This window comes from Somniosus microcephalus, chromosome 4 (assembly GCF_052327205.1).
Source record: "Somniosus microcephalus isolate GS21.2 chromosome 4, FLI_Smic_1.0, whole genome shotgun sequence".
NCBI classification, from domain to species: domain Eukaryota; kingdom Metazoa; phylum Chordata; class Chondrichthyes; order Squaliformes; family Somniosidae; genus Somniosus; species Somniosus microcephalus.
This window is the reverse complement of record NC_140990.1, coordinates 286784908-286809269: the sequence shown is the minus strand read 5'-3', so window position 1 is coordinate 286809269 and position 24362 is coordinate 286784908. Positions and strand designations below refer to the sequence as shown.

At 40.4% G+C, this 24362-nt stretch overlaps 1 protein-coding gene across 4 annotated transcripts in view; it reads left to right on the top strand.

Annotated features, from left to right (window-relative positions):
- Positions 1 to 23814, top strand: part of actr3 (actin related protein 3) — a 79631-nt gene extending 55817 nt beyond the window's left edge. For all 4 annotated transcript variants that reach the window (XM_085986583.1, XM_085986582.1, XM_085986584.1 and 1 more), the window contains 6 exons: positions 6175 to 6318; positions 12426 to 12599; positions 12725 to 12817; positions 15972 to 16097; positions 20764 to 20847; positions 22446 to 23814. In XM_085986583.1, coding sequence (XP_085842709.1) covers positions 6175 to 6318; positions 12426 to 12599; positions 12725 to 12817; positions 15972 to 16097; positions 20764 to 20847; positions 22446 to 22541 — 717 coding nt within the window. In that variant the 3' untranslated portion in view covers positions 22542 to 23814. The remainder of the gene's footprint in view (positions 1 to 6174; positions 6319 to 12425; positions 12600 to 12724; positions 12818 to 15971; positions 16098 to 20763; positions 20848 to 22445) is intronic.
- The last annotated feature ends 548 nt before the right edge of the window (positions 23815 to 24362 follow it).

Genomic DNA, 24362 nt, shown 5'->3' with positions numbered 1-24362 from the left:
AGAGCCAGACTAGGCTGCAGAGATAGATTTAGGGCAGAACCTTGGTAACTGATCCGTGGTAACCACGTGATTGCTCATGTATTCACGGTCACATAGTTACCGTATACCAATGAGATGTCTGGAATTGGGCATGCATGATCGACACTATATGCCTACAGTAAACGTAGTGTCTAGTGTGTTTGTCAGAATTTGTTTGTCAAACATGCATAGTGTATTTTACTGTGTACCTGATTGACTCAAGTATCAGTTTCCTGAAATTGCAAAATGCCACAACTGAACAATCTTTTAAATAGCAATCATTTCCAGCTGATTTCTGTTGACCTTGATTAGCCTTGCTCCTCTAAGGGGAGGAGCTGAGTATTTACCTGCAGATGTCAATCTAAAGACAAACTTCACTGAGCAGCAACAATTAACTTCTACTTGACACCAGGGTCAGTCTATTTAGAGCACTTGCCTTAAGGGAGTAGTTAACAGTTTAAAGATCTGATTTCTACTCTGCTTCAGTTACACTTTCTGGCCTGAAAGGGACTTCACACAGCTATACTGTAGCAGATGATATCTTTTCTCTAAGCAACCTCTTTATGCTCATTAGGAAAAGGCTATCTAGACATAAATAACAAAACAACTTTCATTTATAAAGTGCCTTTAACATAGTAATACATCCCAAGGTGCTTCACAGTAGCATTACCGAGCCACATAAGATATTAGGACAGGTGACCAAAAGCTTGGTCAAAGACGTAGGATTTAAAGGAGTGTCTTAAAGGAGGAAGGAGAGGTTTAGGGAGGAAATTCCAGAGCTTCGGGCCTAGGCAGTTGAAGGCATGGGATGTGCAATAAGCCAGAATTGGAGGAGTGCAGAGATCTTGGACGGTTGAAGGGGCTGGAGAAGGTTACAGCGATAGGGAGGGGTGAGGCCATGGAGGGATTTGAAAACAAGGATGAGAATTTTAAAATTGAGGCATTGCCGGACCGGGAGCCAATGTAAGTCAATGAGTACAAAGGTGATGGGTGAACGGGACTTGGTGTGAGTTAGGATACGGGCAACAGAAATATAATCCTCGCCTTATATAATTCAATGAGCGATGTATGTTATAATCCCCTTATAAAACAGCACATCATACAATCCATTAGCAATGTCACAGTGGATCAGCTAGACTTCTTTCACAATTGTATGATTTAAGGATAATCGTTACGGTAACTAAAGATTTTTGGCCAGCTATAAGTGCCAAATTTTACCAATTGAGCCAAACTAAATTGAGGCCTTTCCACCACCTACAGGGCACAAGTCAGGATGTGATGGAATACTCTCCACTAGCCTGAATGAGTGCAGCTCCAACAACATTCAAGAAGCTTGACCCCATCCAGGACAAAGTAGCCTGCTTGATTGGCACCCCATCCACCACCTTAAACATTCACTCCCTCCACCAGAGCCATTGAGAACTGAGCTTACGATGCTACATTGCCAGGACAGGAAGTGTATCAACCCATAGCCAAAAAAATAGCCACGGCTATTTAGAAAAATTCAGGCATATGCAATAAGAAATCTAACAGCTTACAAAGTGATCGTGTTGTCGTAAGGTTTAGATTAGTTATGGAGAAGGACCAGGAGCAATCTAGAATAAAAATACTTAACTGGAGGCGGGCTAATTTCAGCGAATTGAGGAGGAATCTGGCCCGGATAAATTGGAGTCCAAGACTGCCAAGCAGAAATGTAATGGAGCAATGGCAGCCTTTAAAGTGGCGATGGGTCGGGTACAGTCTAGGTACATTCCTACAAGGGGGAAAGGGACAGCAACCAAAGCCAGAGCTCCCTGGATGCTGAAGGAGTTAGAGAGTAGGATGAAGCAGAAAAAGGGGCTTGTTAATGCAAGGAAGAATCAGGCTGAATATAAAAACTGCAGAGACGTGAAAAAGGAAATACGAGGGGCAAAGAGACAGTACAAGACCAAAATTGCCCTCGCAACGCGGGGCTCCCCAGCTAGTTAACAATAAAGGGTTTGTCAGCGCTGTGGTGGAGCTGATTAGGGTGCTAAATGGAGATCTATTGTGGAGGCCTTTCCACCACCTACAAGGCACAAGTCAGGATGTGATGGAATACTCTCCACTAACCTGGATGAGTGCAGCTCCAACAATACTCTAGAAGCTTGACGCTATCCAGGACTAAGCAGCCCGCTTGATTGGCACCCCATCCACCACCTTAAACATTCACTCCCTCTACCACCGGCTCACCATAGCTGCAGTGTTTACTATCTACAAGGTGCACTGCAGCAACTCACCAAGGCTTCTTCGACAAACCTCCCAAACCCGCGACCTCTTCCACCTAGAAGGACAAGGGCAGCAGGCATGGGAACACCATCGCCTCCAAGTCACACACCATCCTGACTTGGAAATATATCGTTGTTCCTTCTTCGTCGCTAGGTCAAAATCCTGGAACTCCCTCCCTAACAGCACTGTGGAAGTACCTTCACCACATGGACTGCAGCGGTTCACGAAGGCGGCTCACCACCACCTTCTCGAGGGCAATTAGAGATGGGCACAAAATGATGGCCTTGCCAGCGCCGCCCACATCCCAGGAACGAGTATTTAAAAAAAAAAAAAGGCAGAAGGCATGGCTGAGGTACTAAATGAGTACTTTGCATTGGTGTTGGCCAAGGAAGAATACTTTACCAAAGCTGTGGTAAATGAGGTTGCCGGGATGCTGGATGAGATAAAAATAGATAGAGGAGGTACTAGAAAGGCTGGCAGTACTTTAAAGTGGCTAATTCACCTAGTCCGGATGGGATGCATCCTAGGTTGCTGAGGGAAGCAAGGCATAGAAATTGCAGAGGTGCTGGCCACAATCTTCCAAACCTCCTTAGATACAGGGTGGTGCCAAAGGACTGGAGGATTGCAAATGTTACACCCTTGTTCAAAAAAGTGGAGAAGGATGATCCTGGCAATTACAGGCCAGTCAGTTTAATGTCAGTGGTGGGCAAGTTTTAGAAATGATCCAGGAGAAAATTGGCAACCACTTGGACATGGATTAAAACAGGAGAGCCAGCACAGATTTGTTAAAGGCAAATCGTGTTTGACTAACTTGATGATGTAACAGAGGTTGGATGAGGGCCGTACAGTTGATCTGTATATGGACTTTCAAAAGGCGTTTGATAAAGTACCACATATTAGGCTTGTTAGCAAAAGTGAAGCCCATAGGATAAAAGGGGCAGTAGCAGCATGGATACAAAATTGGCTAAGGGATAGGAAACAGTTGTGGTGAATGACTGACTGTTTTTCTGACTGGAGAGAGGTATGCAGTGGCATTCCCCAAGGTTCAGTACTAGGACAATTGCTGTTTTTGATATACATTAATGACTTGACTTGGGGGTACAGGGCACAATTTCTAAATTTGCAGACGACACAAAACTTGGAAGCTTAGTAAACAGTGAGGGAGATAGTAATAGACTTCAAGAGGACATAGACAGGCTGGTGGAATGGGCGGACACATGATAGATGAAATTCAACACAAAAGTGTGAGGTGACACATTTTGGTAGGAAGAATGAGGAGACAATATACAAGGTAAATGGTACAATTTTAAAGGGGATGCAAGAAGAGAGAGACCTGGGGGTGTTTGTACACAAATCTTTGAAGGTGGCAAGACAGGTTAACAAAGCAGTTAATAAAGCGTATGCAATCCTGGGCTTTATAAATAGAGGCATTGAATACAAAATCCAAGAAGTTATGCTAAACCTATATAACACACTAGTTTGGCCCCAGCTGGAGTATTGTGTCCAATTCTTGGCATCACGTTTTAAGAAGGACGTGAAGGCTTTAGAGAGGGTACAGAATAGATTTATTAGAATGGTTCTAGGGATGTGGGATTATAGTTATGTGGATAGATTGGAGAAGCTGGGGTTGTTCTCCTTGGAGCAGAGTAGGCTAAGAGGAGATTTGATAGAGGTGTTTAAAATCATGAAGGGTTTAGATAGAGTAAATAAAGAGAAGCTGTTTCCAATGGCTGAAGGGTCGATAATAAAAGGGCACAGATTTAAGGTGATTGGCAAAAGAACCAGAGGCGTTATGAGGAAAAACTTTTTTACACAAGTGGTTAGGATTTGGAATGCACTGCCTAATAGGGTTGTGGATACAGATTCAATAGTAGCCACCAAAAGGGAATTGGATAAATACTTGAAGGAGAAAAAATTGCAGGGTTATGGGGAAAGAGCGGGGGAGTGGGACTAACTTGATTGCTCTTCGAAAGAGCATGATCTAATTGAATGGCTCGAGGGATTGAATGGCCAACTCCTTTTCCTGTGCTCCTATGAGTGGTTGAGGTCGTGACTTTTAAAGGTAAATTGGATAAATATTTTAAGCAGTGAAAGATGCAAAGCTAGGGGTAGAGTTCGGGGCAGTAAGATTAATTTTGGATTGCTCTTGCCAGCACAAATACACTGAGTCAGATGGTCAGCTTCTATGCTATAAACGTCTATAGTTCTGTATGTACTGGCCTCGCTAGACGTGCTCCTATCTAGTTATCCAGCAAGTTAAACACTTACTCAAAATAATTCCTCGTGAAGCCGTTTGCTGTTTTGAAGCTTTACTTGAACAAATTTGTGAAACTGTAAACAAAGACAAAGTATGTTTTGGACATAAACTGAGTACTATACATTTGATATTACATAAGATATAAACATATTTACAACAGTAGAATAGATTAATTGTATAGAATAGATTAATTGTATAACTAACTAACATTTGGACTAACTTCTGCAACTATTAAATATTAACTTTTTATAAACATAGTGTTATAAAAATACTACTCTGACAACGTTGCTATTATGCTAACAAACAAAGATACTCACAGATATTGCGCTTGGCCTAACATATGAAATCAGATTACATTGAATTGAGGATGGAACCCCTCATGGCAGATTCTCCATTACTCAAGGCAGGTTCTTCCTGGAATTCTACTTCCTGGGATTCTGCTTCCTGAGTCACACAGGAAGAAAGGTAGAGGTCGAATGACCTCTCACACAGGAAGAAAGGTCAAATGACTTTTGCTGCATACAAACTGCTAACACGATAACCACCACCAGAGGGTGCTATCTGCATATAAAATGGTCCATCAGTCCAGAACATCACTGCTATACAACAGCTACCACCAGAGGGTGCTATCTGCGTGTAAAATGTCCAGAACACTCATAAGTTTTACATACAGCATGCATGCACTTCCTGACCATTTAGCTTTACTTGGTGTGTCGTGATTTTAGTGTGAAGCCATTTCCATTGTAACCATCGATCACGCTTGGGTGTCGAGCCCTCTGTCACACTTTAAAATACTTTCAAACTTTTTTTAAACATCTTTTTCCATATGGTTACTTCTCGTTCACCTATTCTGCCCATGTGACCATTTCTCCTTGTTTATCCTAATTCTGTCTCCCAACACCATTCAGGCCTAGCTCTCCTGAGCAACTGACAGCAACCATTCAAACACTATAAGCTGATTTGTGCCATATTGTTATTCATACAAACTTCTCGTTTTAAAATAAATTGCTCTTAAGTCTCAGTTGCCTACATTCGCTCATTCCGTTGCTGAATTACGTTTCTTTATTGCTGAGAACCAGGAGTTTATTGCCATGGCGACCTGATTCCTCACCTGATTGTTACTGAGGTGTTTTTGTTGACTCTTGGCCCAATTGATTGCCCAGTTCATTGGTTTATTGCCAAGCAGATTTCCGTCCCAATACTTCAGGGCTGTTTTTAATTCCTTGCTATGAGATGTTGCAGTGGTATGTTGGAGCAAGATTATGGAGGGATTTGAAGATTGTTTCCAATTCTACATGTCATCAATCCTCCACTGAGTTGAGGAGTGATGCCAACATATTTGTAAGTAGTGTACAGTTTATAACTATGATGACACCACAGGAGATCAACTAAGAACATAAAGTCTTCTGGATAGTGTGCACTTCATACAAGTATCTTATTTCCCCCATTGCATTTCATTGATAACATCTCTATTGTCTTGAAATTGAAGTGGTTTTAATTTATGATCCACGATCTATGTGCCAAAATTGGAGTAAATGCGAATGTATATTGAAAGAGTCTTGTGGGGTTTTCAGGTGTTTTGAACTACCTCCAAGTGCTTAGATGTCTGGACTAAATATCTTTAACATGACTTTTCTTTCTTCCCCTTAAAGGCTGAAGGGTATGTGATTGGTAGCTGCATTAAACACATTCCAATTGCTGGTCGTGATATTACATACTTCATCCAACAAATTTTGAGAGATCGAGAGGTGGGAATACCCCCAGAACAGTCCCTGGAAACGGCAAAGGCTGTAAAGGTACAGTAACAACAACAACTTGCATTTATATAGTGCCTTCAACATAGTAAAACGTCGGAAGGCACTTCATAGGAGCGTTATCAAACACAGTTTGACACCGAGCCACATAAGGACATATTAGGCAGTATTTTCCAATCGGAGGCTTCCTGCATGCAGAGGCCTCCGACCTGGAAAAATCTACCAACTTACCTGAGGTCTCCCAAGGCACCTATACTTCCGATCCTGGGCCTCTCCAAACTCCAAGTGTGCAGGGCCCACGTATCCCAGAGGCGCATGCGGTTCGTAGCGTCCCTGAGATCACATAGGCCATGGGGAGCCAATAGGAGAAGGGAATCTCCCATCATACACTTGACAGATAGACCTGTCAAATATATGAATGGAGATCACCCCAAAAACACTGTAAAACTTTAAATACATTTTTAAAAAATTACCTTTTTAAAAATTAATTGAAATTACAATAAATTAAATATCAAACAAAAATTAATTTTTTGAAAATAAAGTTTTTTTACGGGGCTAAAAATAAACTTACCTTTTTTAAAGTATATTTAAATGATAAATGAGTGAATTTAAAAAGAAATTCAACTCTTATCCTGGTTAAAATAAGCCTTGTGCCTGCTTTTACCAGGCGTAAGAATTCTAAGGGTTTTCTGCGGGCGGAGAGTCTCCCGAAAGCGGAACTATTCGCCCGCAGAGGCCCTTCTCCAGAGCATTCTTGACAGATGTCCCTACGGGTGTGTACACTGCGCGTACACGCCCGTAGGGATCGGAATATACGGCCCATTAGGACAGGTGACCAAAAGCTTGGTCAAAGAGGTAGGTTTTAAGGAGTGCCTTAAAGGAGGAGCAGTAGGTAGAGAAGCAGAGAAGTTTAGGGAAGGAATTCCAGAGATCAAGTTTATGACGGATGGAAGATAGGAGACTGGCCAGGGGAGCATTGGAATTGTCAAGTCTGGAGTACAAATAATCAGAGTATGAGAATCTGTCAAAAGCTGATAGAAATTTACTACCACAAAAACAGCAGGCTGATTGCAGATCAGACATTCACACCTTGGGCTAAGGTTGGCTCAATTAGCAGTTTTCTCACCCAAGTCAAAAAGTTGTAGTTCAAACCCCACTCAAGCATTGAGTTGAGCACATAATCTAAGTTGACACTCCAGCACAGTACTCTGAGAGTGCTGCATTATCAGAGGTATTGTCTTTTAAAAGCGATATTAAAGCGCTGTCTGCCTGCTCAGGTAGATGTAAAAGATCCTAGGATACTGTTTGGAAAAAGAACACTTAATTCTCCTGGTGTCCTCATTTGTTTGTGGGATCTTGGGTGCAATTTACCTATGTAACAGTGACTACCATTTTAAACAAATTAACTTGATTTGAAACACTTTCAGATCTTGAGGATGTGGTAAGTCACTGTATAAATGGAAATTCGTTCTTTCTGTTACAGCTGTGTTTGTATTCTTTTAACTTGGATTCTGGGAGCCAGCTCCCAATGCTTATGCAATTAAATCCCTTGGATCTACAAATCTACTGCCAGTCTATGGGAAAACTGACTGACTTAACATCATACAACACTGGGAGTCGGTATAATGCCTCCGGGTTCCAGGAATTCAATTTAAAAGAGTATAAAAGCAGCTTTTAATAGTTTATTACCTAATTCAACATTGATTTTGATGATCCTGGCTACTTGACTGACGCTGGGCTGATTTAGGATTAGTAAAACAGAAATCCAAGTCAGAAATAATGGAAAGGTTTGGGTGTAAGGGGGAAAGAAAACTTCTGCAAATACTGATATATAAATAGCTATAAAAGAGCATTGCTTCATTTGGAATGGATAGTACTTCTGAATAAAAATTAATATCAGTCTTTTATAAAAATTAAAAAAAACACACTTTCAATTGAAGCTAATTGTACTAGAATTCATTATGCAATGTTCAACAGTTCTGGTCCTTGCATACGCCAGGTTTGGGACACCAGTATATTTCATATGCTGAATTACAGTATAGTAATTACAGTATAACTGCACTAAGCTGGCAAGTCTGTTATAGTTCAGTTCTACTGTAGTTACTGATGTTGGATCAGTAGCCCAGAATACATTAAGGAGTTGGCAGTGCCTTGTTCTGTTACCTGACTGCAGTTTAGCTTGTCAGATCAGAAGGGCATTGCTCCTGGCCATTAAATTTTAATGGCTTAGAGTTATCACACTCAAAACATTTAAAGAGACTCTGGGTAAGTTTCTAATGTGTCAAGGACATCTAGTGTGACTCCTGAGCACTTTTTACACATTTTTAACTACACTGTAGTTAAACTTCATGCAGTGTTGAACCCAAACAGTGAACTACCTCCTCCAGCTAGTCTTTCACTACCCTGCTCCAAAGCCAGGTCAGGACCCAACTCCAAAGTTATACACTAACTTCTGCTTTGCAACAACTAAAACTTTTACAGAATTAATGTATCCTTAAATTTTTTTAATCTTTATTTTAGTGTTGAGCATTGTATTTTTACTGTTCAAGTTGTAGTAAAATACATTCTCAGATTTACTTCCTCCTCATTCTTGCCCACCCCATCAACATTTTAAAGCTGTTTCTTCCTCTTGAGGATCTTCTCCTATTTCACATGTACCAATCACTAGCTGAGGCGCAAGCCTCCAACTTTACATAGCTCGGCCAACCCAATCCCAAGACATCAAGGTCCCCCGCATCTCATTTCCCATCCTCTTTGTAGCTATGAGTCCAAGCTACAGCAGCTAACATGGCTGAGAAGTTCCTTTATATTGTTTGAGTATTATGAGCAGCAGACTTTCATAATTTTATATGCAGTATCCTGTTGTTGTAGTTCATGGTAATTGTTGTTGGTTTTGTTGTTCCTTGGGTAAAGAAGTAAAGAACAAATAAATCTTACAGCTTTAAGTAATGAACAGGCTGGAAAAGTCATGGATGATGTCATGATGTTCCCAGCTAAAACTTGTTCTAAGCCTATCGCCTTTGGGGTTCTCTGTAGCGAACCTGTGCTTCCTTTTAGTGGTATAAGTCAAAGGACCAGGATTATATCAGCTTGCCGAGGCCAACCATTGTTGAACTGTTGGGTACTGAGTAAGCATCCAAAAGGCAGTAATTAAAGTCAGTGTACAAGATAAATTGGAACACAGGCATTTGTTTTCTAACAGCCATTTGTCAGCACAAAAAAGAAATATTGAGAGGACTGTACCATCAACAAGCACACATCTTGAAACCAGCACCCAGTACGAGGTTTTACAAGTTTACTCTAGGGTGACCAGTCATACCAGTTTTTTAAATTATTAATACATTGATGCACTAACTTGAGATTGTTGTTTATTGGAGCAAGCATTTGTCTGTTCCTCATGTGGCACAGTAGGCCTAGTGTCCACTATTCCATGGTAACCTATACTTAGTCATCTCTTAGTTTTTTGTCATCAGTAAATGAGCTTTATTTAACTAACTTTCAACTAACAGCAGTAAAATAAGCATTAGTACCAGAAAATAGTTTTGGACTCTCAATTTGCACACACTAATTTGCTAAAGTGGAATTGCGACAGCCAATTCCTCTTAAGTCAAAGTTGTTTAATTTAAAATATCAGTTAATTTGAATGCTTTTCAAGCAAAAAGCACCTCCTGTGCTATTTTATTTAATTAACTCCAACTCCTGGATGATTTAATTTACTCTAACCCCACCCCATACCCTGTTTAAAAATAAATGACAATTAACAGGAATAGTGTGTAAATATTAACCACTTTTAGGAATGCAATACCAAGTCATTGCTTAGAAGGTTACAGAAGTGATGAGTGCAAATATGTCCTTGTAAGTCTTTGAAGCATTTTTGTTTGCACATTTTCTGAACTTTAAATGTAAACTTATCAGTATAATGGTGTATATGTTATACACAGTTTAGCATTATGGTAACTTTATAATATAATTAGCTCATTTTAACATTCATTTAAAAAGTCAGCAGTATTTGATATATTCCTTAGTTACATTTGCTTTGCTCTGAGAAAATCTGCTGTAGACTGTAACTCTTCATTGTTTCTGCAGATAGTAGCAATATATTTTCATATTTCAAGCAAACTTTAAAGATAATGGCCCATATTTTCCGATCCCTATGGGTGTGTACGAGCTGTGCATGCGCTGAAAACCGGCATCCCCTTGACAGATCGGTCGCCTGCCCTGGAGAAGGGCCTCTGGGTGGAGAGTTTCGCTTTCTGCAGAACCTCCGCCCGCTGAAAACACTTAAAAATCTTACGCTTGGTAAAAGCAGGTGTATGGCCTGCTTTTGCCAGCATAAGAGTTTTAAAAAGTTTTTTTTTTTTATTTCCACTCATTTATAATTTGAAAATACTTTTAAAAAAGGTAAGTTTATTTTTAGCCCTGTAAAAAAACTTTAATTATTTTTTCAAAAAATTAAACTTTTGTTTAAAATATTTAATTTAATGTAATTTTAACTCATTTTAAAAAGTGATGGTTTTTTTAAAATGTATTTATTATTTTGTGTTTTTGGGGTGATCTCCATTCATACTTTTGACAGGTCTGTCAAAAGTATGAAGGGAGATTCCCTTCTCCTATTGGCTCGCCTGGCCCACGTGATCCCAGGGACACTTGCGAACCACATGTGCCCCTGGGATACGTGGGCCCTGCACATTTCGACTGTGGACAGGCCCAGGATCGGAATTGGCCGCACCTCGGGAGCCCTCGGGTAAGGGCGTAGATTTTTTTTTTTTTCCCCAATAGGAGGCATCCGCACGCAGGAAGCCTCCTATCGGAAATTACAGGCCAATGTATTTTTCGCACAAGTCGCTATACAGACACTGCAGCAAGAAAATTAACCTGGATTTTCATTGTAGTCACAGTTCGATTAAGAATCTATTTAAGTTACCTTAATGGATAAAGAGTGCCTTTCCAAATGTAAACCACGGGTACTAATTATCTGCAAAGTGTTTTGTGTTGTGGTACTGGAATGCACATGTTATCAATACATAAGTAATGCATCATTCTTATAGAATTGTTTATTGTCACATGTATGGTTGACAGAATTGGCATACTGGTATGCAGCTGTCAGTCTACAGTAATATACTTTGAATATTGCAATTTTTCAGATTTCAATCTGCAATAGTTGAGAAATGTTAACATTTCTCCTGTGTGTGATCTGACTAGGATAGCTTAACTTCAACATCAGGTGGTGCTTTTGGATGGAATGCCCAAGCAAACTGGGCTGAACAATCTGAGTTCAGCTGCCCTCATTATTGAATGGGAACAATTCTTGCTTCACTAAATATGTTTGCATAAGCCCATAAAACAGAAATTTTGGAGAGCTCAGTTTATAAACTTTTTTTTAGGAAATTCACATTTTAGGATGACGTTGCGAGCTTGTTTCCAATTCTATTTTACTATGTAAAAAATAACTCTTTTGGACAAATTCCGTCTCTTTTTCTTCCTCCTCAATTTTCCCCTCTCCTCCTGAGGGCAGTGACTTGAGCTGGGGTATGATTCCTAGATCTCTTGGAACTGTCCTAGGTTTCACCCAAGTTGGCTATTCTTTGTGTGAGCCTAGGTGGTGAGTTTTTGCAAACTATTGGACCATAAAAGGCTGAAATCCAAAGTTGAAGCTTTCCTCACCCAACAGCCACACGTGCACTTTCACTGAATAATAAAGGTTGGGAGTCATGGCATTTTTTTCTCTCCTTTACTCAGCTCAGTGTTATTGAGGCCAGTTTTAACAACCCTACTCCCACCCTAGCTGAGATCCACGAACTCAGTCCAGAGCATGAATCTAAACTCATGCTCTGGACTGAGTGAGCAATCTCAGAATTATTTCAAATTAAGCATCCCTATTTATATAGCAAACCATCTATTGCAATGCAAAGCACTGCTATGTTTCATTTAAACTTACATTTGAATATTTATGGTAAGGATTTGTATTTTTAACTATTGCATTATTATATAGCAATCTCTTGGTTAAAACAATAATGTTTACATGTAAACCTTGAATTTGTGGTGTTAGATTTTTGTAAGGACTGACTATGTGACACTGTAGTTTTAAGTGTGTAGCTATTTTTGCTTACTTTTGTTTTATTTCTGCTTAATGTTTTACCTAACTAAAGGAACGCTTTAGTTATGTCTGCCCAGACTTGGTAAAAGAGTTCAGCAAATATGATACAGATGGTGCTAAATGGATCAAACAGTATACTGGAGTCAATACCATCTCCAAGAAAGAATTCACCATTGATGTAGGCTATGAGCGATTTTTGGGTCCTGAAATTTTCTTCCACCCAGAGGTAACTTTGTTTTTGTCGTACTTCATGCATTTTCATTGCAAGTCTTCAACAATCACAATACATATGAATTATATTCTCCAGGTTGATCACTAATACATAACAAAATGCTTTTCTTCTCCATCTAGTTTGCAAATCCTGATTTCACACAGCCCATCTCAGAAGTAGTAGATGAAGTCATTCAGAACTGCCCCATTGATGTTAGACGTCCACTTTATAAGGTTAGTGTTCCTAATGTGTGGCATTATTGCTTTGTACATTTGCACAACAATTTATTTTAAAAGAAGGCATAGTAACCTTCATATCCGAACCTTCCCTTTTATTTAATCCTCTGCAAATTTGACCAATTTGAATTAGGTTTCTGAGTCTGTCATTAATGTAAATTAGAAACAGTAGTGGTCCCAATCAATGTTACCCCTAAGATTCGCAGCCACGCACCAATCGGGAGGTCCCGCACAGGCCGCTCACCAGCTGCTGCCGCTGGAAAAGATACAGTGCGTGCGTGCAGCAAATTTAAGGGAGCCACGCACCAAAAAAAATTAGAGGGAACATTGGTCCCAATACCATTTCCTATGGCAGTTCTCTCGGTTAACTCAGTTCTTCCCATTTACCCTGACTTAACTCCTTTAACAAATACCTGATGTTTTCTACTCCTCAACCAATTTGTTATCTACATCCAAATCTCCCTAGTCTCCTTTAGCACGCCAAGATGAATACCGTGTATCCCTAGAGATTTACTGTTTTTGTACCCTTTAAGCCTGGCTAGGACTTCTGTGTCTACTTTCAAAGTCATTAATTCTGCCTGGAGTAACTGTTGAGGGTACAGGAAACTTTGTGGTATCCGGCACCGACGGGACCGAGCTGTTGCCGTCCCATCAAAACTGCCAGACAAACCAGCGCTAATGTTGAAACATACGGAGCTTTTGAGCTCCGTATCTGGCAACAAACCCTGTTGCAACAGCTTCTAAACAGTCGGCCGCACCTTGCAAGCCTCTCTGTAGCTTAGCAACAGCTTCAGCAAGACCTTGCAGAGCCTGACTGGTGGAAAAAAAAAAGCAACGAGAAGAAAAAAAAACCTAACGAAACGGCTCCTGATTTTTGCCGGTGGGTCGAGCATTCCGGACAGTTAACCTCCGGATAAACCAAAGTTTCCTGTATGTTGCTTATCTATTTTCTCTTGAATACTTGGTAATCATTCAGAATGTTTCCATGCTCATTCTCTGTTTTAAACCCTTTAGCATCCTTTATAGCTTCCATTTCTTCTCTGACTGCCCTCTACTATTGAAATACTGAAAAAAGTTTACTGTTATACTTTACATCTGCAGCTATGCTTTTTTCCTAGATTTCTTTTTGCTCTGATCACCTGTTAACATATTTCTTCATGTTCTTATTAATTTCAGTGAACCCAATTCTGTTTTTCCATGCAGGATTTGTAGCTTTTTCCTCTTCATTCACATTTGATTTAGTTAATTATTTTAGGGTCACGGCTATTTAGTTTGAGCTTGCTGATTTTAGTATGTATTTATCTTGCATGCTCAACATTATGCCTTCGCAGGTGTTCAATTTGTTTACATTCTCTCATTTCTTTAAAATGTGCTTTTAAATATCTGGCTTTTGGTCATTTTTTCTGAATCCAAGATGATGTTGAACTTAATCATTCTGTGGTGGCTGTCCTTCAGGGGTGCCATGACTTCTAGTTTTTGTACGTTTTCTGGGTTGTTTATGAATATCAGGTTAAGATGAGCACTACACCACATAGTTAATTTTGCACAGTACGTCATGAAGCAGTCCATGCATTATGTTTACCAGCTCAGACTCTAGACCACTTGGATTCTCCCAATTTATATTGGTTTGATTGAAGTCACTCGATAAAATAACTTTCCTGTTTTTGCATACTCTTCCTATCTTTACAAAGTGAACCACCTTTCTTGTTGTGCTGACCTGAAGGTTTATAGCATACCCTTGGTGTTGGCTTGGATTTTTTTCATGTTTGAAATGTCAATATATTGTAGTTTGTGGTGTATTTTTCTACCTCCCACTGGAACAACTTCTTTTACCTCCTAGGTGTGTCTGATATTTATGGTCACACCAACTCCTTTTGTGTCCGTTCTTGTTTTAAAACATTTTATTCCCCTTTTCCCGTCCTCTAGAGTTGGCTAAGTTTCTGACATTCCTACTGCTAAGTCACAGTGGGCACGGTTAATATAAGGTGCATCAGTAATTGAGATCACTTGCTTTTACAGAAAGAATGCACGTCAATAAGAAATTATGAATATGGCAACAAAAAACTGATTAGAACAGATATTGTATAGAGAAATAGTGGTACAGACAAGTGATGCTCCCAATATAAAAGTTTGAGATGTGTGCCTATGAAAGGAGACTGACGGACGGAAAATTTGAAAGTTGCATATTTTCTTCCACACATTAAGAATTGTTTTTTTTTTTACCCTCATCAGGTGTCACACACTAGTCTTTCTGTTTTATTATAATTATAATTTTCTGTATCAGACCACAATTTTTTTAAAGAAATGTCAGCCTTTATTTTAAGCATCTTTTCCCTCATATTTTGGTAACACGGCTTCTCTGTTCCCCACAGTTTCCACTTTCTTACAGTGCAAACTGATGGTCGTTCTACTTGTGTTTCTTCCAACCTATTCAGATCTCAGATTTTTTTCAGATTTTGTAATTTCACTGCATTTAAATGCTTCAAAGATTTATCAAGTTTTAAATAACAATATTCACAATCCTTTCTATTTCTGTGCTTTTGGAATTTCCTGTCCTGCTTTCATTATTTTGTAGGAGCTGCTTGAAAATTCCAGTCTACTAACTTTTGAAATGTTCTCTAATTTTCTTCAACGTACAGGAAACTTTGTGATATCTGGCACCAACGGGACCAGCGTGTTGCCGATCTATCAAAACTGCCGGACATACAAAGTTAATGTTGAAGCATACGGAGGTTTTCATCTCCGTATCTGACAACAAACACTGTTGCTTAGCAACAGCTTCTAAAGAGTCGGCTGCAGCTGCAAGCGTCTCTAGCTGAAGCTGTTGCTATAGCTACAGACCTTGCAGTGCCTGACTAGGGAAAAAAAAGAACGAGAACTAAAAAAACTTATAGAAAACGGCTCCTGATTTTTGCCGTTAGATCGAGTATTCCGGACATACAACCTCCGGATAAACCAAAGTTTCCTGTACCTGGAAAAAAAAACAACCCTCCACTATTGGTTGGTAGTGCAGAATTGCTCAGTATTAAAATTGACAACTTGGAGTTCTCCATTAATATCTTGCTCTGAACTATATGAATCATCTGGATAAAAATTCACTGTGCAAAGCTTTGGACAGTTTAAGGCTGAAGAAATGGTTTTTGTCTTTCAGAACGTTGTCCTCTCTGGTGGCTCAACCATGTTTAGAGATTTTGGACGTCGTCTACAACGAGATTTAAAGAGGACAGTAGATGCCAGGCTTAAACTCAGTGAAGAATTGAGTGGTGGAAAACTAAAGGTTTGTTGTACTTTTTGATTAAATTGAGTCAAAATGGAGTATTCAAAATAGTCCAAACTCTTCAACTTGCCAAGTCTTGTCACAAATCAAAGATTTTCATTGAAAATCTATTTTGAAGGGTTAATTTTGTTTTTAAAACGTGTCTGCTTTTCATGCTCCCCATTGGCATTCTGATTAGCAGGCAGCACACAGCAATTAAACTCAGTTCATCATAGCTTCCATTTGAATATTTTAAAAACTAAAATTGAAACAGCAAATATTGCTCCAGTTGGTAGCACGCTCCCTTCTAAGTCAGCAGGTTTGGGTTCAAGCTTTATTTCAGACTTGAGCACATACCCTAGATTGACAATTCAATTAAGTACTCAAGGAATGCTGCATTGTCAGAGGTGCTATTTTCAGGTGGAATGTTAAACAAAGGCCCTATCTCTCCGTTCTAGTGGACATAAAAGGTCCCATGCCACGATTCAAAGAAGAGCAATGGAGTTCTCCCAGTGGCTTGATCAATGCTCCTCCCACATCCAACACCAAAAAACAGATTATCTGGTCATTCATTAATTTGCTGTTTGTGGGACCTTGCTGTGCGCAAATTTTCATGCTACGCTTACCTGCATAGTACTGACTGCAAATCAAAAATAACACATTGGTTGTATTGTATGTCAGGATGTCCTGAGGATTTGATGAGGTGATTTATAAATGCACATTTGTTTGCTTCCACACTAGGAAAAACAAGTTTTTTATAAAATTTTCAAAGTGGCCATTAAAATGACATTGGTGTAGCTTGATTCCCATCTGCTACATGTTAAGCTTCTGAGTCTAATTCAAATTAGAACTGCAGGTATAGCAGATCAGCTAGGATCATGTTCAGGAAGTCACACTCTAAGCTAAACTATATCAAAATCACTGAGTCAGATTTTATCGATTCGAGATTGGAAAGGAGGAGTTGGACTGCTGTACGACTTTCTTACTCAGTTTATCTTCATCATTTCTAAGGTGCTGCTTAGATCCCTGGCTCATAATTAGTCAGAGTAAACCCATCAGAGATTTTTGTTTTAGAATCAGACACTGCTTATATATCGCAGCCCAGAAAATGTTCCCTAAAGGCAAGAAAAAGGCCATCACCTTGTTACTTTATTAAAAGAGGATGGAATGTTTGATTCATACTAGACCTACAGTATTGAACAATTTAATCCACGAGAAATTCAAAATAACCTTATGGCGGATCACTCAAATGATGTACCCGAGACAACCATAGATTTCAAAATCTGTGTTATTTCTACCTGGGAGTACCTAAGGGTCAATTTAGGAAAGTAAACTACCAATCCAGAATACTCCCATTTGACTAGAATTTAGTAATCAGATTTATGGATTGCTTGTCTGTGGTGGCATATTTCCTTCAACTGCAACACCTTCATGATTTCTCTTTGGAGAATTATTTTATGGCTTGTATCTCTGATTCTGCAAAGACTAGTCACTCGGATTCTGAATGAGCTGTGTCCAGCTGTGATTTCACATTAGTTCAGCAACCAACTTATTGTATCAGGAATACTTTAGTGTTGATCTTTAAGCATCTCCAAATGAGGATTTCTTGTCAATTGTGCCTGTTTATTTTTTGTTGCAGGCATTTGAGCTTATGGTAGCTGTTTTTGTGGTATTGCTCCAAGATTCTTCATGACACCATTCCAATTAAACTGTGTTGCACGCTGATCCCTAAAAACACTTTCCAATGCTCTAGAGACATCAGTTTTAAATGAGTTGTTAGAAACAGTAGCAATCTCTACATTAGTGATATGTTTCTATCAACTAGGTTGAATATACAGGAAGTGAAACTGTGAACTGACAGCTCCATGATGGCGCAACTTATATGAGAAGAAACTCTCATTCTTTGGATATGCACAAAATGTGGATATGGCATTGATATTGTCAGACCCCCCTTTGTGTATAACACTTTTCCAATATACAGAATATTACAGCAGGCACACAGTATAACAGTCCATCTTATAGAGTCATAGGCCTAGAAATTCACTTCGGGGCGGCCAGCTCGCTCGCGCCCAAAAGTTAGCGCTGGGCGGGGAGCCATTAGCGATTGTCAGATATTCAGTGTTTGCGCCCCAATTCGGAACCGGGCGCTATACCAGGGTGTGCCCGCCTCCGCTTGGGGCGCTGACACTGAATTTCAGCGCTCTTGGCGCCACTGCGCCAGCCGCTGCGGAGCGGCAGGCTGCGGTACTGCAGGCCTCCTCCTTCTCTTAAGGGGGAGCTGCCTGCAACAGGGAGATCGCCGCTGGAGAGTGCCGGCAAATGAGCCCGGCACCACGGAGAAGTGCTGGGTTCGCGGAAAGCAGCCGGCAATGCCGCGGGGGGGGGTGGGGGTGGTGGAGGTGGAGGAGGCCGGGGAAGGAGGTGCGGGCAGGCGGCCACCGAAAAAGCGGCCGGCTGCACCGTCCCCTTTAAAGCGCCCCACTAAGGCTACAGCACGGTCCCGTTTTCTGGTCGCTGTTTGCGGCCGCTTCGGAGGAGGCGGCCGCTACTAAATATGGGGATCGGGCCGGTTTCGGGGCGGAACCGGGGCACTGCGCACACCGATGACGTCATCGGTGCCGGCGCAACGCTAACGGCTACCGCCGCCAATACCGCTGCGCTGAATATCAGCGCAAACTCATTTTTGGCGCAGAAGCCCTCTTTAGGCGGTAACTGGCCGCAAAGCTGGCAGCGCCTTAATGAATTTCTAGGCCATAGAGTTATACAGCACAGAAAGAGGCCCTTCGGCCCATCACGTCCACGCCGGCCATCAAGCCCTGTCTAATCTAATCCCATTTTCCAGCATTTGGTCCGTAGCCTTGTATGCTATGGCGTTTCAAGTGCTCATCTAAATGCTTCTTGAATGTTGTGAGGGTTCCTGCCTCTACCACCCTTTCAGGCAGTGAGTTCCAGATTCCAACCACCCTCTGGGTGAAAAAGTTTTTCCTCTAAACCTCCTGCCCCTTACCTTGAATCTATGCCCCCTTGTTATTGACCCCTCTACTAAGGGGAAAAGTTCCTTTCTATCCACCCTATCTATGCCCCTCATAATTTTGTATACCTAAATCAGGTCCCCCCTCAGCCTTCTCTGCTGCAAGGAAAACAACCCCAGCCTGTCCAGTCTTTCTTCATAGCTGAAGCGCTCCAGCCCAGGTAACAGCCTGGTAAATCTCCTCTGCACCCTCTCCAAAGCAATCACATCCTTCCTATAGTGTGGCGACCAGAACTGCACACAGTACTCCAGCTGTGGCCTTACCAGTGTTTTGTACAGCTCCATCATAACCTCCTTGCTCTTGCCTTCATTAGCCGAGGCATAGAATATAAGTATCCCATATGCCTTTTTAACCACCTTATCCACCTGTTCTGCTGCCTTCAGGGATCTATGTACATGCACACCAAGGTCCCTCTGATCCTCTGTCTTTCCTAGGGTCTTACCATTCATTGTGTATTCCCTTGCCTTGTTAGTCTGTCCAAAATGCATCACCTCACACTTTTCAGGGTTAAATTCCATTTGCCACTGTTCCGCCCATCTGACCAACCCATCTATATCGTCCTGTAGCCTGAGACTTCCCTCCTCGCTATTTACCACCCCACCAATTTTCGTGTCATCTGCGAACTTACTGATCATACCTTTTACATTCACATCCAAATCATTAATGTAGACCACAAACAGCAAGGGACCCAGCACCGATCCCTGCGGTACCCCACTGGACACAGGCTTCCAGTCACAAAAACAACCTTCCACCATCACCCTCTGCCTTCTGCCACTAAGCCAGTTTTAGATCCAATGTGCCAAGGCACCCTGGATCCCATGGGCTCTTACCTTCTTCACCAGTCTCCTATGCGGGACTTTATCAAAAGCCTTACTGAAATCCATGTAAACCACATCCACTGCACTACCCTCATCCACACACCTAGTCACCCCCTCTCAAAATTCAATCAAATTGGTCAGACATGATCTTCCCTTGACAAAGCCATGCTGGCTATCCCTGATTAATCCCTGCCTCTCCAACTGGAGACCAATTCTCTCCCTCAGAATTTTTTCCAATAATTTCCCTACCACTGGGGGAGTTCACAATCTTTGATGGGCATGTTTAACTCTAAGTTGGTCTAATGGCAGCCTTCCAGAACGCAAAACTGCTTGCTGCAGGAGGCAAAAAAGTCAAATGAGTGCTCTTGACAGACCATTAATTTCTTGAAAAGTAACGGTCCTGGCTTAATAGCATTCTTCCCTATCAATTTCCTCTCATGCCCAAGATTGTTCATAACTTCCAGTCAGAGGAGATGACAGTAATCGATAATCCTGGTAGGACCTTATTGGCTAAAGGAAAAATCTGGCAATCTGACACCGAATGCTATTCATGTCATAGCTGTCCAAACTGTTGTGACCAATGAACGTCCAAATGTTTTTAGTAGTGAAGCTTCTGGGTTTTGTAAATTTAAAAAAAAAAAAAAAAAAAGGTTGTGCAATTTCTTGGACAACTGAGTTTATAGGTAATATTCTCTTAAAGCACTTCTAGATTAATAGGTTTGTAGTGATTGGCTTCTACAGCAATAAAATGAGAAATCTCAATTTAACTTTGAGAATTGTGAATTTTGAAGTATAATTTACAGGTATTTGATTATATAGTTCTGTTCCTTTTTGCAGCCTAAACCAATTGATGTCCAAGTGATCACACACCACATGCAGAGATATGCCGTTTGGTTTGGAGGGTCTATGTTAGCATCCACCGTGAGTAAACATTTTTTTTTTATATATACTTTTTATTTTGTCATATTTAAAAGACAGGAAAATTGGCCATGGTAAGAATTAAAATCCTTCTGCCTTTCCAGAATGGCTAATAGAGCATGTGAACAGATGACATCAAATTTTGAATCAGCATATGCACCATAGGTTCATGGTTTTTTTAGCCTAAGATTCCACCAACCAAAGCTATTATTGTAGACAACTTGTTTTTAAATAAATGAAACAATATACTATATTTTGGTGCATTATTTCAATCAAATATAGAAATAGGCATAAGGAAATGTCTTCTCCTTTTCAGAGGTCAGTAAGCTTTTTAATGTTGATCAGGATCACATTTGGTGTGTGTGTTTACAATATATATGATGCACACATTTATATGCATATAGGTAGAGAAATGTATATATCTCATGAGCTGTTTATAATGGGCTGGATTTTACCTTTCGATGTGGCTTGGGGGGCGGGGCAGCTGCCTTCCGGGTTCCAGTCCCACCCCCAACGACATCCGATGCACAGACACTATTTTGCGTCAATTGGCCTTGTTAAGCCCGCCCTGCGGGCTTGCCGGCCAATTAAGAGAAAGTCGGTGTCAGATGAAGTCAGTTGATGACGCGTCAGCTGCCGGTTTTCTTAAAGGGGCCACGCACAATTCTTTTTTGACCGGTGATTTTTCAGTGTTTGACAGCATTGAGGTGCTGTAAACACTGACAATCACTGTACAAAGGTGAGCTCTTGCACTAAGGCTCTCCAGTGACTCCCTCCTTAGGCTAGAACAGATGGCAGCTGAGGTTACAGAAGCGATCTGTCACTGGTGAGAGAGGTTCTCCCAATGAGGTGGGACTACACAAACAAACAATTCCAAACTTGTTACCTACAGAAAAGTCTAAATACATTAAAAATGATTTTCCCAACATTTTCTTACCTCTGAAACTCACCAGTGTACCATTGGATTCTTACCACTTCTGCAGCTGTCATCAATGAAGAAACATTACAGTAGGCCCGCAGTAGACCTGTCAAAATTGGAAAAAGCCTCTTAACTGCCTGTTGACAAGCAGTTAAGTGCCTATAATCCTCTTTCCGCCGCTAGGTGTCGGGTCCATGCGCAAATCGGGGACCCGATACCCAGGAAGATTGTCTGGAGGCGGGTTCGGGACCTGCTGTCAATTTTTGCAATTTTGCCACCGGTCCCGCCTCCAAACCTGCCCCCTGAGCCGGCAAAATTCCCCCCAATGAGTCTGAGGATGTGCTGCTTTATAGGGACAAGAATATTATACAATATAAACATAACCATTAATTCTACATTTTTTAAATGAATACCCAGATCAGGCTGCAGATCCAACCCCTGTTTTCATTGGAAAATCAATTAAGAAACTGCAGGTATGCAGTGATACATGAACCTGCTGCATTAGGCAGTATATGACATCTGGAGTGGTGTTGGAAGAAAGTTTTGTAGTTAGTGATACCACCTTAAAGCATAATTTTGTGGAACAAATGTATTACCAAATGCAAGACTTGTTACTCTACAGCATTTCACCATATTTTTCTTTTGAAGCTTTAACCGTAGAAAATATTTTTGTCTCTTATAGCCGGAGTTCTACCAGGTATGCCACACCAAAAAAGATTACGAGGAGATTGGCCCCAGCATTTGTCGCCACAACCCTGTCTTTGGAGTCATGTCTTAAGGCTGATCTCAATATTGTAAGGGCTGAGGGGGAGCCTTGCTTTTGGGGGCCTGTTATGTCTGGATGACTGGTGTTGCATTATTAAAAATGGCTTGACTTTTAAAAACACATGACCAAACAGTATGTGGCTGGCAAATTTAACAATTGAGTGTCTTAAGATGGGCTAAATTGTACTAAGCCAAAATATAAACATAATTTTTTCTTTATATTAAACATTTTGGACTAGTTTGTAAGAAAATTCTATAATGGTTTTAGATCAGATTATGCCCTAAGATAATGCATTTGTTGGTGGGAAATCCGAGACTGATGGGATTTGAACGAGATTAGAAGGTCAGCTCTATCGTACTTGAATTGTACTCACGAATGTGTACAATGCAAGAGCTTGTTTATATTTCATACTGATTTTTTTTATACATCAGGTGGGGAAAATGAGAGAATTAGGTTATCTATAAAGTAAAATAATAAATGGCAAGAAAACTAATACTTAGTGAAAGAGTATGTGGACATACTGGTCAATAGGACTTGTACACATCAGTAAATAAATCTCTAACAAAATGCAATGAGAAAAGTGGATTTCTGAGAACTGAACCAGAAATGTACTTATCTTTTAGTTGATGTTGGAAGTTTCTTCTTTTTGCCTTGGGATGGAATGTTTTGACTGTTAGTGTGGCTTGCTGATATGTCTGTATCTGAGGCAGGTATAATTAACATACTGACCTTTCATCAAGCCCTGCTTGTACAGACAGAAACTTTCCTGGCAGAGGAAGAGGAATTCTAGCACTAACTGTTGGAAGGGGTAAATTGTGAATTTTTATTTCTTTCATTTTTAAAAATTGGGATTTCTTGTTTGTGTACAGCACTGACTGGTGTATCTGTGCTCTTCTACTATCTTCAGAAAAGCCTAAAAAAATTGTATCCGAATCTAATAGGCTGCAAAGCAGTTTGTACAAGTCATGTGACTTTTGCTTATTTGTGACTCCAGTCTGTTCCCAAAAGAATAACAAAACTGTATTTCCTAATATCAAACATGGCTAACTCCGCAAGTGCTTTGGGAACTAAGGAACTATTTCTTACTTATTCAAACTAACAGATGCCTGCTAGTGCTTTCTGAATACTGAATGCATTTTCTTCTGTTTCTTGCTGCAAAAAAGACTGTTGGACCAGTATTGTAGTTCTAGAGCCTCATTTTGATTTAAACCAAATAATCTAATGATCAAAGTGGTGTATTTAATGCCTTGCACCATTCTAATAAAGGCACAAAATTCTTTTTAAATTCTTTGGCTGTGACTGGTTATTTCAAAACAAACTTCTTCACACATGCACATCTTCAACTAAAAGAAACTCTCACATTTATGTTTCTTTAAACTCGAGCTCATCATCATCCGCTCCTGAAAGTGAGCCTTCACTCCTTGTGTTCTACGGATGTTTTCATTTGCCCAGATTTCCAATTAATTTGTAGCATGCCTATGAATCCCACTTTATGTTGTTCAGCTTATTGGGCTTGTCATGTGCCTTCACTTGATCTTCCTTGACTTTGGAAGGAGGTAGAGTAGTGCTAAACTAGACTGAGTTGGGCTGCAAACTATCCTTTAGTGAGTAGAAAATTCAGAGTTACAACTGCTATACTAAGCTGCATATTCCTTTTGTGGTGGTCCTTTTCCTGTTCTTACCATCTATTAAAGCTATCCAAACCTTCCAGATAAACTCTCCAATTTGAAGCAGCCAAGCTGAGAAATACTTTCCAGAAAATGACAGAGACCAAAGAAATGTAAATAACTTAATTTTTTTTAAAAGCTGTTCCAACACTTAATAGGAAAAATC